The 17,294-nt window shown below is 51.9% G+C and overlaps 1 protein-coding gene across 2 annotated transcripts in view; it reads left to right on the top strand.

Annotated features, from left to right (window-relative positions):
* USP48 (ubiquitin specific peptidase 48) overlaps positions 1–9,860 on the top strand; it is an 80,732-nt gene extending 70,872 nt beyond the window's left edge. For both annotated transcript variants that reach the window (XM_075018076.1, XM_075018075.1), the window contains exons 23-27: positions 5,462–5,617; positions 6,104–6,229; positions 7,105–7,153; positions 7,489–7,515; positions 7,608–9,860. In XM_075018076.1, the coding sequence (XP_074874177.1) occupies positions 5,462–5,617; positions 6,104–6,229; positions 7,105–7,153; positions 7,489–7,515; positions 7,608–7,630 (381 nt within the window). In that variant the 3' untranslated portion in view covers positions 7,631–9,860. The remainder of the gene's footprint in view (positions 1–5,461; positions 5,618–6,103; positions 6,230–7,104; positions 7,154–7,488; positions 7,516–7,607) is intronic.
* Positions 9,861–17,294: the final 7,434 nt, after the last annotated feature.

The following is a 17,294-nucleotide window of genomic DNA, read 5'->3' as shown; positions in this document are numbered from 1 at the left end:
CCCCATCAGCTGTTCCTCAGAGCCCTTAAAGCATGTCTCAACCCTCTCAACACCATCCTGGCCCCTCCCAAGACCCAGCTGAGGCCTGTCAGAACTCTGCTTGAGGAGCAAGAAAGCAGGCCCCACCTGGACCAGTCCAGAGGTAAAGGACCTCTGGGCCCAGGAACCCCTCATCCTGGACTCCAGTGCCAAGAGGAGGAACGCCCTTGGCTACGAGCTTATCACTAGTGCCCTGGCAGAGTGTGGCTCCCCCCGCCACACACACACACTGCAGCAGGTACGTGCCAAGATTAAGGAGCTGCGCCAGGGCTACATGTAGGGTGGAGATGCCCGGCGGAGATTGGGCACAGGGGTGGCCACCTGCGCCCACTGCGAGCAGCTGGACAGCATGCGGGGGGAGATGACAGCACCCTGATCCCAGAGGCTGTCAACACTGGGGAGGACGACCCCCCCCCCCCTCGCCCCCGACCATGTTACAGGAGTTGGAATCGTCACCTGAGCCACCAGAGGAGATGCTGTCTGACCTGGAGCCAAGCCAGGGCACCCTGGTGAGTGCCATGCCATCAGCACTGGTGTCCCTGACCTCTTCTCAGGACCCACCTGGTGAGTCTCCCATGGGGCACGGACACGCATGGGCCAGTGGGGTGGTCGGGCGGATAGGGCCTGTGGCCAGGAGTAACACCTGGAGCCTACAGGCCTGGCTGGTGGCCTGCTGAGATCCCCACCATGGGCTGCACAAGCCCCAGGGCCCTGGGGAGCAGGCGGCCAGCCCCTGCCACAGCCGGGAGCCAGCCAGCCGCAAGGGCGATGGACACACCCCAAACACCCCATTGTGGGACAAGGTCCCTGCTCACAGGCGTGCCAGAGGGAGACGTCCAGCAGCCATGCCGACGGACCGCACTGCCTCTCGTGGGCCCACCCTCCGTTGGGCCACTAGCACATCAGGCTCATCTCCAGGGTGCTGCAGCTGGACTGTCCCCATGTCCTGCCTGGCAGGACCCACCAAGTGAGGGCCACAGGCGCACACCCTGAGACAGCCCCATCCCACGGGCCAGGGGGACACTGCACACAGGTAGCCTGCGACTGGGCCCGTGGCTGCGCAGCAGGAAGGACATATCCATCCCCTTTTCCTCCTTGCAGCCACGCTGTCTGAGGACCACACGAGCCCCCATGCCCATCCAGGCAGCCTCCCTGAGGAGCTAGAGCCGGCGGAACCTGGACTTGCACCCCACAGGGAGAATGCCTGGCCACCGATGTGCCGTGTCCACACCAGGAGGGCCCCTCGCTGCATGGAGGAGGAGGGGCAACGGGCACTCACAGCAGCCCTCGGCAAGCAGAGGGAGTTTGCCCGGCACTGTCTCCAGAGGGAGGAGGTGTGGCAGGAGAGGAGGGAGCGCACCTCTGAGCGCTGGCTGGCCAGGGTGGACTGCACCCTGGACCTTGTGGAGGCCTGGCTGGCCTGGGCCGCTGTGCCTGTGGCCTATGTCGCTGCCCTTCCCGCCCCACTACCAGTGTCCCTCCCCTGCCCCAGACCCTGCTGACCTTGTATGAGGAGGAGGTTTTGGAATTAATTGATAAGCTGAATAGTAACAAGTCTCCAGGACCAGATGGCATTCACCCAAGGGTTCTGAAAGAACTCAAATGTGAAATTGCGGAGTTATTAACAGTGGTTTGTAACCTATCCTTTAAATCCACTTTGGTACCAAATGACTGGAAGACGGCCAATATAACACCAATATTTAAAAAAGGCTCTAGAGGAGATCCTGGCAATTATAGGCCGATAAGTTTAACATCAGTACCAGGTAAATTAGTAGAAACACTAGTAAAGAGTAAAATTGCAAGGCACATAGAAGAGCACGAATTGTTGGGCAAAAGTCAGCATGGTTTCTGCAGAGGGAAGTCGTGTCTGTCTAATCTATTAGAATTCTTTGAAGGGGTTAATAAACATGCGGACAAGGGGCACCCAGTGGACATAATATACCTAGATTTCCAGAAAGCCTTTGACACGGTCCCACACCAAAGGCTTTTATGTAAATTAGGTGGTCATGGGATAGGAGGAAAGGTCCTTTCATGGATCGGGAATTGGTTAAAAGACAGAAAACAAAGGGTTGGAATAAATGGTAAATTTTCACAATGGAGGGGGGTAACTAGTGGTGTTCCCCAGGGCTCAGTCCTGGGACCGATCCTGTTCAACTTGTTCATCAATGATCTAGAAAATGAGGTAAGCAGTGAGGTGGCAAAGTTTGCAGATGACACCAAGTTGTTCAGGACAGTCAAAAGCAAAAGGGATTGTGAAGAACTACAAAAAGATCTCAGCAAACTGAGTGATTGGGCAGCAAAATGGCAAATGAAATTTAATGTGGGTAAGTGTAAGGTAATGCATGTTGGAAAAAATAACCCAAATTACACGTACTACATGATGGGGTCAAATTTAGCTACGACAGATCAGGAAAGGGATCTTGGAGTTATAGTGGATAGTTCTCTGAAGACATCCACGCAGTGTGCAGCGGCAGTTAGTAAGGCAAATAGGATGTTAGGAATTATTAAAAAAGGGATCGATAATAAGACAAAAGATATCATACTTCCCCTATATAAAACTATGGTACGCCCACATCTCGAGTACTGCGTGCAGATGTGGTCTCCTCACCTCAAAAAAGATATATTGGCATTAGAAAAGGTTCAGAAAAGGGCGACTAAGATGATTAGGGGCTTGGAAAGGGTCCCATATGGGGAGAGGCTAGAGAGACTGGGACTTTTCAGTTTGGAAAAGAGGCGATTGAGGGGCGATATGATAGAGGTATATAAAATCATGAATGGTGTGGAGAAAGTGAATATAGAAAAATTATTTACCTTTTCCCATAATACAAGAACTAGGGGACACCAAATGAAATTGATGGGTAGTAGGTTCAAAACTAATAAAAGGAAATTTTTCTTCACACAGCGCACAGTCAACCTGTGGAACTCCTTGCCCGAGGAGGCTGTGAAGGCCAGGACTCTATTAGGGTTTAAAAAAGAGCTTGATAAATTTTTGCAGGTTAGGTCCATAAATGGCTATTAGCCAGGGATAAAGTATGGTGCCCTAGCCTTCATAGCAAGGGCAGGAGATGGATGGCAGGAGATAAATCACTTGTCTTCTGTTCTCCTTCTCTGGGGCACCTGGCATTGGCCACCATCGGCAGATGGGATGCTGGGCTTGATGGACCTTTGGTCTGACCCAGTATGGCCATTCTTATGTTGTTCTTATGACCCCAAGTCTGTCCTACCTGACCCCCGTACCAGTTGCTGGTGCAGGCCTTGCAGTGGGCAGTGGAGAGAGCTGGTGTACCTGCTCTCCAGCCCCCACTCCACTGATCCCAAACCCACTGCAGCTCCTCCACCTCTGTACCTCCTTGTGCTCTCCACCCCGACAAGGAGCCCGGGCCTGGAGTGGGAGAGGTTCCTGCGGTGGCATGGCTTGTGGCTGTCCACCCCCTCCCTTGCCTAGGGCCCCCGCCCCCCCCATGGTTAGACAGCCTTGTGTATCGTTCACCACAAACGGCTGTGTTTGCCCAAAGGTATGTTTCTGTTAGTCTTCACCTTCTTGGTACGTTTGGTGTGCACCCGGGTGGTCATTGTTAGTAAACAGTTCACATTTACCAGATCTGCTTCCCTCCTTATGTGGTGGGGTTTGAGGGGAGGCAGGGAAGTTGGGGGGAGGGCGAGGGGCTGTGATTGTGGGACCCTTCTCCAGAGCTAACCTGGGCAGGGTCACTGGGGCCCGTGTGTGAAGTGCTGCTGCAGGGCCTTGCGGACGTGCCCCTCATTGGCATGCGCTTGGTGGCTGGGGCTGGCGGCTGGTTGCTGGTAGCAGCCCCTGCCCTCCGGAGCCCACGCCAGCTGGAAGTCCTCCCCCTTCCACTCCACCAGGTTGTGCTCCTCCATCCAGCCGATGCAGGAGGCACCAGAACCGCCCCTTCAAACACCTGAAGGCGAGTTCCACCCAGTTCCGTGCCCAGGTCAGCCGGGCGTTGGCAGTCCTGGCGGTGGGGTCCAGGTGCCTGGTGTACGGCTGCATTAGCCACAGCATCAGCAGTAGGCCACGTTGCTCACAATGCACAGGGGCCTGTGTGTGTCCCCCACAGCCATCTCCTGCCAGGGGACGCAGGCGCCTGTCTCCATTCGCCAGAACAGGCTGACATTCCACAGCACCTTGGTGTCGTAGCTCCTGCCTGGCCACCCAGCGAGCTGGGGCCCTGGGGTGGTGGTCCTTCTGGCTGATGTATCATCCGGCTCTGTGCTCTGGGCCTGGATCAGGATGTGGGTCCCATCCAGTGCTCCGAAGCAGCTGGAGAATCCCAAGAGGTCGTCATGTTCCTGCCCCTCAAGATGTGGTCATGGAGACTGATGATGGCAAGAGGTCCGCAGTCCCAGGCACACCGGGGGTTGCTCTGCCATGGCCAGGGTTAGGAAGGGTGTTGGGTCTGGGGGTGGTGAGGGGATTAGGTCTCGGGAAGGGTGAGGGGTCCATAAAGGTAGAGTGCTGTTTGGAAAGAGCGGTGCCCCTAGACAATCAGGAGCCCTGCAGGAGCTTAGCTTTCCCTGCAGGAGGTAGGCTAGCCTCCACATGGGTGGGGAGCGTGGGTCAGCGGTAGGCAGGGGGAGCCCTCTGAGGTCTTCTGGAGGCAGTGTCTGCAAAGGGCTTTCCCTCCATGTACGTCTGCCCCCAGGGTTAAGGGGCCAGTTCTGTCGACAGAGTGGACGGCGTGTGTGGACTCTGTCGACTGAGCGGTTTTCTGTGTATGGATGCGACCTGTCACCAGAGGTGCTGTTGAGTGAATTCTGTTGACAAAGGCTGCCTGTGTAGACGTGAGGTATTGCAAAAATGTATTAAAATGAAAAGCATATTTTAAAGTTCAAAATACTCTCAAAGTTCGAGGTGTTGTTAAATTACAGAACGTGTAGTTTTGATGAACCTTGTAAAAATGGTGGGTATTAAGTCAGCTTCTTTGACAGTGTTGTAACCATCTTGGTTCGAGCATATGAGAGGCATAAAGTAAGAAGAAAAGAATTCAGTGTTATTTGAAAGTTTGTATCTTTCACCAGCAGAAGTAAATCCATTAAGAGATATTACGTCACTTAACTTCTCTCTTTAAAAGAAACTTAGAACCAAGAGGCCTTTCATAGGTTTGTGACAGTTTTAAATTTGAGCCTAGAAGTCTTACACTGTCCTAGTCTATCTTTTCCCAGTAGCCATAGGCATGTTAAGTTATTTCCTTCAAATGGTTGTAATACATACTGTTGTTTTATTCCTGATTTTTTTGCCAATGTTTTCCTCCCTGTACTCCTTTGGAGAGAGGTGGTAAATATTTAGTGTCCTATTACATACATGTTGAAAAGCAGTTCAGTATGCCATGCTGTCTTAGAGTAAGAAATGGAAATGCATATGTCAAGCAAAATTCCTATTTCTGAACCTTGATCTTAGACTAATGGTGGTGCAAAACGGCAGAAGATATCCCATCAGAACTACATTGTTTATCAAAACCAAGGCATCAGGCGGAGTACCCGGCACAGGAAAGTCAGAGGGGAAAAGGCACTACTGGTTTCTGCCAACCAGACATTGAAGGAGCTGAAAATACAGGTGAAGAACTGCCTTTGTTCTCATCTGCTGTCGTGTATGTGTGCATGCATGCACCCCTGCTGGTGACAAGGAAGTAACTCTAGACATGCTGTACTCCTAGCTCTTGCCATTATTGCAAACTTTCCTAGTGCGATTAAGGAAAGAACTTATGAAATAGCTCAAGATCTGTCATGGTAACTCACAGCCACATCTTATTTCCCTACTCTGTGGAGGAGGAAGTTACTAAATACAGAAGAACTGCTTATATTTCTGCCCCAGAGTCGGGTAGTACACATGGGGGGGGTGGGTCTTGCAAGCACTGGTCAGTGGTTCTCTTGAGAATAGGAGGGGGACAGTGGCCCTCACCATGATATACTTGTCAGTGGCTCTCTGTTCTGTATGGTGCCCTAAGAGGCAAGGTTTCTGGCAGTATTATTGATTGTGTGTAGGACTCCTTACAGATTTTGCTTTTGCACAAAATGAGTGTGCTTTGTTGTGTTGGCACAGATCATGCATGCGTTTTCAGTTGCTCCATTTGACCAGAACTTGTCAATTGATGGGAAGATACTAAATGATGACACTGCAACACTTGGCGCCCTTGGAGTCATTCCAGAATCAGTCATTTTGTTAAAGGTAATGTGAGAATTGTGGTGGTCTGCTGAAAGGAAATGCTGACTGGACAAAGAAATATCAGCACACATTTACACACACGCAACACTGAGATTACACAGCTAAATGCGTGAGTCAGGAAATGTGATTTGACCCCCCCACGATGCATGCATTGTCTTTAATTGTTTGATATATGGTATCTGGGAAATTATAACTTTTCTACAACTGAAGATACACATGTAATGAATGTGAAAGCTGCTTCTCCGCCTATGCGCAAGGCCATCAGAATTAATGGTTTTTATACTTAGATTTTTGAACACTAAACTGTAATCTTATCATAATTTTTCATTACTTAATTTCCTGTTTTCCTTTTTGCGAGAAGAAAAATCTTAAAATCAATAGAGCTCTCAAGGATGGTCACAGTTAATGCCTTACCTGGTGTTACTGGTAACCTGTAGTAGTAGTAGTAGTAATAGTAGTGTTACTGGTAACCTGTACACTTTGCAGTTTAACAGGTGCCAGTTGGGCAAAGGACAGTAAGGGTTTCCATATCTGTGCATGTACGTGCCGTCAAAAATATGCAGCACAACAAAATACAATGGCCCAAGAAGGCTTATGTTTAGTCAACTTCACTGGGGCTAAAGCACAAGCTTAAACAGCTCTTCCTAAACAGAGGTATGTTACTGAACTGAGGCCCCTAAAGCCTTACATGTGCTTCCAGTCTTCTTTTATTGTCCTCTCCCTCAAACGTCCTCTCCATAAAACACTTTTGGCAGCAGATATTTCTGTTCTCCAGTCTATTTAAATACACATCTGCCAGAGTCTCTTCCTTAGCTAATAGGACAGGGAAACCTCTAATATTCACGTTACTTTTCAGTTCTGTTTGGTTTGTTTTATAGGCTGATGAACCAATTGCTGATTATGCTGCAATGGATGATGTCATGCAAGGTAAAGAGGACTTCACAATTATACTGTAAAAGCGTTGTTTGTGAAAACACATTATAACCACGATTCTTTTTCCTGATTAGTGGTGTTGACAAAAATGATTTGTGGTCATGTAGTACTTACTGCATTTGAAACAGCAAATGTTTGAGCACAAGACAGGCTTATTTGTGGAGCTGAAATCATAATTGTAGAAGGAATTAATAAAAGACAGAAATATTCAGGATTTCCCTGTAGCCAGCACCGCAAGGGTGCAGTGTGCTGTAATTCAGATCCCTGATACTTCTCCTAGACGTCATGTTGTCATTATAGGTTTCTGATGTGGTATCTTTCCTTTTCAGTTTGTATGCCTGAAGAAGGATTTAAAGGTAAGATACATATTTCTTTTCCCTGTCTTTGAACTTACTTTAATGTCATCTTGAAAGTACATAATCTTCTTTGTTCCTTTTTCACTTAACAGGGACTGGTCTACTTGGACACTAATGTTTTTATAACTCCTGGCAGCAGAGAAATGACCAGAAAGGAAGAGGATTTTGACATGGTAGGGCATTAAAGCAAAGGTGGATAATAGGACTAAACAGTTGCTTGACTCTTCCAGAAGGCAGAAACCCATTCTGAAATGACTGCCCCAAATGCCTTATGTCAAAGCGGATTGCACTGAAGGGACATCCTGACTTCAAGAGAGCATTTCAAATTTTATATTTAATAAAACAAAAGTATAGTAGCAGTAACATTATATCATGTTTACAGACAAATTTCTAGCTGAGGAAAGAGGCATTCTATTGTTTCCTTGCTCTGATTTCATATCACAGTCATTTGCCCATTTGAAAAACAGTAGATGGAAAACACCTCAATTCTGACCTAAAGTAACTCTTTAGACATAAACCTGCTTACAGATATCCTGTCTTTGACCCACTATTGCTTTTTCACTACAGTATGGAAGTAAAGAATTTGTTAATTGTGAAGAATGTCTAGCCTGTTCAGACTTCATACATGTACCCCCAAATGTAAGCTGTGGCCTGCCTGTGAAAACATTCCAGCCGTGGCTCCTTAAAGAAGGAGGTAAAGGAGGATAAGGAACTGCCTTCTCTGCTGTCTCTGAAGGGTCTATCCTACCCATCCTTTTGCAGTTTCACTTTCAAACATGAACATGATCTTAACTTTAATAATCACATGGTCTTTCTCTGTGAAATGTTTTTAGAAATATTGGATATTTTAACAACTTTTGATAACATCTTTCTCCAGTATGCTACTTCCAAGAGCCGGAAATCCATTTCCCACTCTATTGATCAGTTCAGGACCCTCGAATTTATCTTCCCTAGAGAAATGGAATCGGAGGTGCTGTGGGGGGCCTCATGCTTGGGTCACATTTTTTTTCATGGGAAGAGATTCCTTTTGTTCTCATTATTTGGGGTACTCTGGACTTTTTTTCTTTACATCTTCTGTAATTCCCAGAAAGGATCTCTTCCTGATCCTTTTAAATATTAGATGGAAAAGCTTACCACTCAATATTTAAAAGGACGTCGTCAAGATGGCTTTCATAATAGTAGTTTTGTGCTCCCTTAGCAAAATGGCCTCTTGCTGACTTTGTGCACAGCTCTGGATGGGAGTCCGAGAGTTGGGCTTCAGTTGGGTTTTATTTTTTTTAATTGGCTGCTTAGGGCAAAACTATTGCATTGAACAATCCCATGAGCTTTGCAGGCAGAAGAAAGTGTCAGGAGTGCAGGGAGAGGGGGAATTATAACAACATAGGTTCAGAAACATTGATAATGTTCTTTTGAAATGTTACATTTTATCAGCAAAATTATAACTCCCCTTCATAAAATGACTGACGGTTTTTCTCTATACTAAGCATCTTTTTACCTTCCACCCAGTCCACCCTCCCCACCACTCAAACCATTTAGGGAAGGTCATAGGGCATTCAGACAGCTGGTCTGGACCAGTGAGAGGTGGCAAAACAATTGATACAAAGTATCCCATTTGGAGCAGTTGTAAAGCCATAGATAACAGCTTAGTAGAAATGATTCAGAAAAGGGGAGTTAAAACAGATTATTTCTAATGGAACGTGATTTTGTACTTCCAAGAGCTAGGGGTTTAGATCCAGTAAAAGGGCTGGATCTTAGAGAGGTGAAACGGTGCAGCTGAGCAATTTATTCTTTCCCAAGGTGAAGATTTCAATTAAAAGTTCATTATGCTATTGTCAGTGCTTGATTGAGCAACTCTCCTTCCCTTGAAAACGAGCTTGTTTGCCTACAAGATTTTATTCTTTTTAAATTTGAAGCACTCATTCATGTACAGAACCCCTGGAAAGTTGATATTTTTTCAGTTTTGCTGGCCGCCTTCTTTTTCTTTTTCTTTTGGTTTGTTTGGGGGGAGGGTTTTGTTTTGTTAATAGTCTCTTCCTTGAGATTACAGTATTCCAAAACTAAGTCTCTTAAACTTCACAGGAAAGAATGGTAAACTGTGTTGTAAAAGTAGGCCCTGTTACAGAAGTAATGTACCTAATGAGCTTGGTATTGCTATTCACAGAGCTGTGCAGGGGAAACAGGTACAAGATGCGTTCCAAGGCACATGAACTGTTTTGTCTGTATCTGGTGGTACATACTGGACTAAATGGTCATTTGAGCTGTGGAAGCTTTATTAAAGTGCGTACACATGGTCTACTTGTATTTCACTGTATCGCATAAAGCATTTTCTACATTGATTGGCTCAACTATCGTCTGTAAAGTTTGTATCTTATTTATCTGGCATTTCTCAGAGTTCCGCAGTCTGAAACTTTGTTCCTGAGTTGAATGTGCCATAAAGTGAGGAGTTGACTGTTTGATGGCAAGAACAATACGTTATTTTCCTCCTGGCTCTATTTCAGTAGTTGAGTAAAATACAATTTTCACAAGGGTCTCAGGATATTTAAACTGTAGAACATGGTCACAGATTCCTCTACCGGTTTGATCTCTTCTATATTCCAGCACCATCCATGGTGGAGCACTCATGGGGAAGAGCCGGCCCCCTGCTCAGCAACTCCTTCCCTGTTATCCCAGAGATGCTGGTGTGCTGCAAGCTCAGGGAGGGCAGGAGTGAGAAGCTGGAACGCTCGGCAAAGAGGCAGGGAGGCTCTAGAGCCCCACAGCCGGAAGCAAGGAGTGCAGCCCCACAGCCAGTGGTGGATGCCAGGAACACACCCTGGCTGCCACAGGGCTCAGTGTGTTCCCCTGGATCTGTGTCCACCCTGCTTCTTCCAAGTGCCCAGACATCTCGGTCAACGGGCACCCCCTCTGCCACTGCCGGAGCAGAGCCCTGCAGCTGGTGGCGGGAGACAAGCCGGCATTGATTGAGCGACGCCTGGACTGGGGGAAGAGGCAGGGTGGCTGCAGAGTCCTGTACCTGATGGCAGAGTCTGGGAGCACAGCCCAGCTACTATAGGGCTGTGTTCTGCAGCCCCTTTCCTCTCCGCCCCCCCCCCCCCCCCCAAGTCCCCACTCAGTCAATGCTGTCCTCTCTGCTGAGGCAAAGCTCAGCATCCGGTGGCAGTGGAGGGGCTGGCTTGACCTCCCCTGGTCCAGCTAATTCCCTGGTTCAGGACCAGTGAGGTGCTGAAGGTGGTGGGCCAGGGAAGTTCAGCCTGTAGTGGGATGCCCTGTGTGTGTACACTGAAAGCAGGGGGGCAGGAAAACATACTCACTCCAGAACAGGTGGGTCACATAGGCTGGTGCTCACTGTCTGACCTCTGGGCTTCCGACGCAGGAAGCTGGGGGAAGAAATCCTGTATTTCCTGGAGACCATCTTGTACCTTTTTTTGCAACAGACACTGTTGACTCATATTTAGTGTGTGATCCGCTACGACCCCTACATCCCTTTCCGCAGTGGTGTTTCCCATTCTGCATGTGTGAAGCTGATTGTCCCTTTGTAAGGGCAGTACTTTGCATGTGTCCTTATTGAACTTCATCCAATTTACCTCAGACCATTTCTCCAGTTTGTAGAGATCATTTTGAATTCCGACTGTAGTCCAAAGCACTCGCCACCCCTCACAGCTTGCAGATTTGCTAAGTGTACTCTCTATGCCACTGTCTAAATTGTTGATGAAGATTCTGAACGGAACCAGCCCCAAACAAGGCCCCGTAAGTGTCTTCCAAGTGTCCTCACTCCTGTAAAGCCTCTTACTGTCTTGAAAGTACATGTGCTGCATTGATAGCTCCAGGGACACATGCCAAACTCTCTGGGACGCTCTGCTGAAGTTGGGAAGTAAGTCCTGATGCCTGTTCCCAAGAGCCAGCACACGCAGGTTCATATTGGCAGGGTTGGGCAACTTCATGGCAGCAGGAAATTCACCTTGCAGAATTGAAATTGCCTGTGTTGTGACAAATGATTTAAACACTCTGGCTTAGCAGTCACAGCCTGCTACCAAAGTCCCCTTGAGGAATGGTGCCATTCCCAGATGCTTTTCCAGAAAGAATCCTCAGCACCAAACACGGGGATTCAGATTATGACCAGCGGTCACCTCCCATTCTCTGTAGCCTGGTGCTGAAGGGTTTTAACACTTGTTTGGTTTTCTTGCGTTTCCAGGTGGTTTTTTCATTGTATGTTTCTCCTTCAGCTTTTGTGCTCAGTTCAGCTGAAATTTATTTACATCTGTGTCTTTAAGAAGTTATAAAGCAAAGGCTCTCATCTCAAGCACTAGGCAACTAATCCTTTTAAAATACAGTAACTCCTTGCCTAATGCTGTAGTTATGTCTTGAAAAATACGGCTAAGTGAAATGATGTTAAGGGAATCCAATTTCCCCATAAAAATTAATGTAAAGGGGAGGTTAGGTTCCAGAAATGGTTTTTGCCAGACAGAAGATGTTCTAGACATACACAGTATAATTGTTAAACAAGCTCTAATCAGAGGGATGTCAGTGAATGTCTGTCCTGGCAAATGTGTTGGCAGTAGTTGGAGACGACTCTGGAGTGTTCTGTGTCACATGGTGATTCCAAGTTGTCACCAGTGAATTGTATCTTGTGTGCAGAGCTGAGGGGGCATTCCGGCTGTTTGCCAGTCTCTTCAGCCCTTCAGGGTGGACTAGGAGACACACCAGAACGGTCCATATGTTGTTTACATGCCGCAGTGAAGCAGAAGCTCCCCGCTCAACGTAGCACAATAGAGGTGGGTAGCCCGCAGTTTGCTCAGTCTCAGAAGTGTCCCAGATCCAGTGCTGCAAGACTTCACAGCCTTCATTACCTTTAAAGTAGCAGTGCAGCGTCAGACACGCAGAGCAGGTAACACAGAGCAGCTCTGGTTTCTCATTGAACTTATTCTCCCAGGCAAACTTAGCCCCCTAGGAAGCAGAATCTGACCATGTTGGTTCCCAACCAGTCAGTGTGTATCAAACGTGTCATTTTTTGCTGCATTCATAAATTGGGTGGAGCAGAGGGATGATAGGAGTTCAGGGCGTCGCCATGTAGGTTTATTCACTCTGCAACCAAAACCCAACCAACAGGCCAAGAGTTGTATGGTCCAACACCTCAGGAAGCAGACTAGACATCACACTGCTATCCACTTGTTCTCTTTCAATATCAGAGCATCATCTCCTGGATATTCACAAGCACGGTGGTCTGTTAGGCAGGGTTTGTTCTGCTACACCGTATTGTGATAGAAAGTCACCAGTAGGCCTCTTTGCAATTCACAGTGTATGATGGGCTCCTCCAGGTACAACCTGGGGCTGGATGCTACTCCGTGCCACCACCCTGAGCTTCCTGGCAGACAGTCGTGCTCTGACAAGCTGCAAACCACTCCAGACCCTGCACTCATGCAGACATCCACAGGCAGGGACACACCCAGCTGAGTTACATGAATGCTTCTCTTAGCCTCTCTTGAACCAACACTAAGACTCCAGCCACTGCTGCACTGCTCCCCAGCCTGGCACTGCAGAGCTCTGTACCTCTCTGCCTTGGTCAGAAGTCTGACCTACGAAAGCTTAAACCCCATCCACCATTTCTCCCAAGGCAGAATGGACATGCATCAGCCATTGCAACCTGTGCAGGATTCCCAAGCACTTCCTCCACAAGGCACGGTTTTAGGTGAAATGGAACCCTCCAGCCAGGGAGATTGTTAGTCGTAAGCGCCCAGCCCCACGGTGGCTACCTCAGAAGTACCAGTAAAATTGCAATCTGAGTTCTGTAAAATAGATGGGGTTTGAAATAAGTCGTCTCTCACCCTGCAGGACACTACAAGCCAGCCACAGCTCTTCCATCAGTGACTGGCATCTCCTTCAGCGTGTCGCTGCATCCCCGGGTCCATCTGCCCGTCCTCCAGCAGTGGTTCTGAGGGCTGAGTTGGTGGGAGGCTGAGTCATGATGTCACTTCCCCTCTTGCTGGAAAGCGCTTTTGGTGTCTTACATCATCTCCTTTGTGTACGTGCTGGCCCTGGGGGGCTCCATTGCCTATGGATCTGGGGCAGTCCTTGGGAGCCTGGATTCCCCTTTGTGGGCTGTCGTCAAACTGCCAACAAGGGCTGCAGGGTGGTGGTCCCAGCTGGACATCTCCAAGGGCAGCAGTATCCTCTGCATAATTCCAGCCATGATGATTATGTAGCTGGAGTTGGTTAAAGCCTGTTAAGCCTGCAGGCATGTAGGGCAGCAACAAGGGTCATCCACTTAGCTCTCTGGCCATTTTCTCTGGTGTGTCCCAGTTGTAGTTCATTCTCTTCGTGTCTGCCTCAGCAGTACGCCGCCATGGTGTCTTGGGCCTCCCACACTTACGTCATCCTTCAGGGGTCCAGGGAAGTGGTATCTTTACAATGGCATCTGCCTCCCTTCTCATCACAAGCCCTATCCGTCTCCAGAGTCTTTGCACCATGATAGTATCATGTCCTCCCGGTGGCATCACAGGAGCAGGTTGTGGCTGGAGATTGTCTTTGGCTAAAAGATGTGAAGTATCTTGGGAAGGCTGGTGGTGTGAAAGGACGAGAGCTTGGCAAGGTCGCACTGTCATCCACCAGCACTCTCACCCATATGATAGTGTTGGAGGACACAGCTCTGGTACAGCCTAAGCTTGGTGTGGACACTACTGTGTAGCTCTTCATACTTCTTGTACTTCTGAGGACATTTCTGGCCTTGCGTAGTCTGCGCTGGATGTCTTCTTGGTGCCCCCATCATGGTGGATGATGCTGCCTAAGTACGTAAAGCTGTCTGGGCTGGATAAGTCTGTATCTATCTTGATTGGTGCTGGTGGATCTACACTGAGTCTCCCCCCGCTAACTTAGTCCCATCTGGTGTCCAAAGGTGCATAGGCCTTGTGTCCTTTCCTGCCTGTGTTGATGGGCGTGGGAAAGTATTGCAAGGTTGTCCACAAAGTCAAGGCCTTCCAGTGTGGAAAAGGGGTGTCTATTCTGATACCCCTTCAGTCATCTGCTGCTGTTCTCATTACCCAGTTGATCGCCATGTTGAGTGATGCAGATGTGACATGTCCCTGTCTGACCCCAGTCTTGACTTCAGAAGACAGCTCACAGTATCTCATGCTGCATGTGAAGTTGTAAACACTCTCAAGGAGCTGGACCACTGGCAGAGGGATTCTGTCGGCTCTCAGAATGCGCCAAAGCCTTTCTCTGTGTTCGCTCTCAAAAGCCTCTGCAAAGTCAACAAAGTTTATGTGCAACTGTTGCTGCCAGTCCGTGCTGCTCTATGATGTTTTTCAGGGTGAAAATCTGGTCTATACATCCCCTTCCCTTCTGAAATCTGGCTTGTTCCTTCCTCAGAGACTTGTCAACAGCATCTGAGATCTGCTGGATGATGACCTTGGCTAGGATCTTGCTGGGTACAGACAGAAGGGTGATCCCACGCCAGTTGTTGCGGTCGCTGAGTGCTCCTTTTTTAGGAATCTTGACGATGACAACTTTGGTTCAGGCCTTGGGTACCTGTTGTCCTTCCCAAATTGCTGTCGAGTGGTTGGAGAATGGTGGCTGCAAGTTCTGGGTCTGCTTTAAACAACTCTGTTGTTTTAGATGTTAAGTCCTGGCGATTTGCTGTTTTTCAGGGATGTGGTGGCTGCACCGATTTCATCTTTCTCTGGTGGATCAGTGTTAATATCGCAGTTCTCAGTGGGAGCTGAGGTACTTTATTTTGAGCTTCTGCACCAGCTCCATGGGGGCAGGGTGCCAGGCACCTGCCTTCCACCAGTGAACACCTGCCCTGGGCAGGGCTGGTTGTGTGAAGCTGCTGGCTGGGGGCCTTGAGGTCAGGGCAGTCCACGTCCAAGTCCAAGTAGAACGAGAAGAGAAAGTTGGAACTGGGCCCATGAATCCCACCTGGGTTCCCCGCACCAGAGCGCGTTGGGCTGCAGCCAGTGGGCTGTAAGGGAGAGGGCAGCCAGCCCAGGCGGGCAGCCGCCTCTTCGGTAAGGCCGGCGCTGGCCTGGACCTGGGCCGGGGTCACGGGCAGGACAGACTCACCAGGGGGCGAGGCGGAGCCGGCTGGGAGCGCTCCCCTGTCACCGCCCACGCCTCCCGCCTGGCCCCCACCACATTCCGCGGGGCCTGTGCTGGCCCTTCCCCGGGGCCAGGGAGCGGGCGCGCACTCTGCTGCCCTGCACGGCGCCGGGGGCAAACGAGCCTGGCCCTGCCCCAGGACCCCCGCAGCCGCCGGGCCGGGCTGCGGCGCTGGAGCCCGCGAAGGAGCGGAGGTTCGGGCAGCGGCCCCGGGACCCTGCAGCTCCTCGTGCTGCGCCCAGCTCCGAGCGCCGGAAGGGCCCAGCGCCCCCGCCGCAGACTTCGCTCCGCCCTCTGCCCTAGCGCCCCCCACGGCCGCGCCGGGCCCGAGGCGGCTGCAGGGCCGTGGGGAGAGCCCGGGGGCGGGGCGGGGCTGGCTGCTCTCGGCAGCTCCTGGGGCGGCGGGGCCCGTTGTCCGCCCGCTGCTCCAGGGCCCGGCACCTGCGGCGGCCTCGTCCCCCGGCCCCCTCCCCGGGTGTCGCTGGCAACTCCCAGTCCGCCGGCACCGCGCAGCGCCCCGGCCCGGCCGCTGCCCCGGAGCTCGGTGGCGGTCTCCGCGGGTCCCGCCCCGAAGGGCCGCTGAACAGGGCAGTGGCCAAGCGGGGGCTCTGAGAAAGCCTTGAGCTGCCCCGGCGGGTTCGCAGCGCCGCGGGGCCCAGCAGCACCAAGGGCCCGGCCGCCTTCGCCCCCTCCCCGGCCGGCTCTGGCCACGGGGCGGGGGCGGCAGCGCTCCGGCGGGGGCGGGGCTCCCCGGGGCCCTAGCCCGGCTCCGACGGCTCCCTGCTCGCTCGGGCCCTGCGCCCCCGCCCCCGGCGCCGGGCACGGCTGGGTCCCGCGGCTGAAGCCCGGCCCGGGCTGCGCTCGGCTCAAGGCGGGAGCAGGGGCCGCAGGACGCGTCTCGCCCCCGACGGGCGGAACTGCCGCCGTGGCCGCGCCGGGAGCCTGGGCCCCTCCTGGGGGGCAGCCTGGCTCCCCGGCCGCCCCGATCCGTCCGGCTGCGGCAGCGGCGCAGGGGTCGGTGCGAAGCCGCCTCTGCCCCCGGCCCTCGCCAGCCGCACACGGGCCTGCGGCGGCCGAAACTCCTTCCCCGGAGCCTGGGCCGGGGGGGCGGCGTCTGCCGGGTTGTTCTGCGGCCCCGGCTGCCTCCGCCCGCCCGGTCCCCCCCGCAGAGCCGCAGCGGAACCGGCCCGGCCCGCTCGAGCCCCGGGGGACGCACCGGAGCCTCCAGGGCTCCTCGCCCCGAACCCGGGGCCGTTAATAGCACCGTCCCCGCTCCGCGGCGGGGCCCCATCAGCTCCCGGCTCGTGCGCCCTGGGCCGCGCGGCGGAGCCCCGGCAGGTGTCCGGGAACACGGGGCGCGGCCGGCTCGGGGTCAGGCGCGGACCCTGCGGCTGTAAGGGCCCAAGCGCGGGGGCTCCAGTCCCGGGCCGCGATCGCCCCCTGGGGACCAGCCGGGCCGGGGGGCGCAGCAGGGGCAGCCCGCGCCGAGCCGAGCGGCCAATGGCAGCGCCGCGCAGGGCTGGGCCGGGCCGGGCCGCTCACGTCACACGCCGCTTCTGCTTCGCTCGGCTCAGAGCCGCAGCGGCTGCGCTGGGGAGCGCACGGCCCGGCCTGGCTCGGCCCCGATCCGGCCCTACCCTGTCCCGCCTCCCGCCCCCCGCCGCTGGGCATCGCCGGCCGCGCTCCTG

Source organism: Carettochelys insculpta, chromosome 23 (assembly GCF_033958435.1).
Source record: "Carettochelys insculpta isolate YL-2023 chromosome 23, ASM3395843v1, whole genome shotgun sequence".
In the NCBI taxonomy this organism is placed as follows: Eukaryota; Metazoa; Chordata; order Testudines; family Carettochelyidae; genus Carettochelys; species Carettochelys insculpta.
Note: the sequence above shows the minus strand (reverse complement) of the source record. Positions and strands in the feature narration are given on the sequence as shown.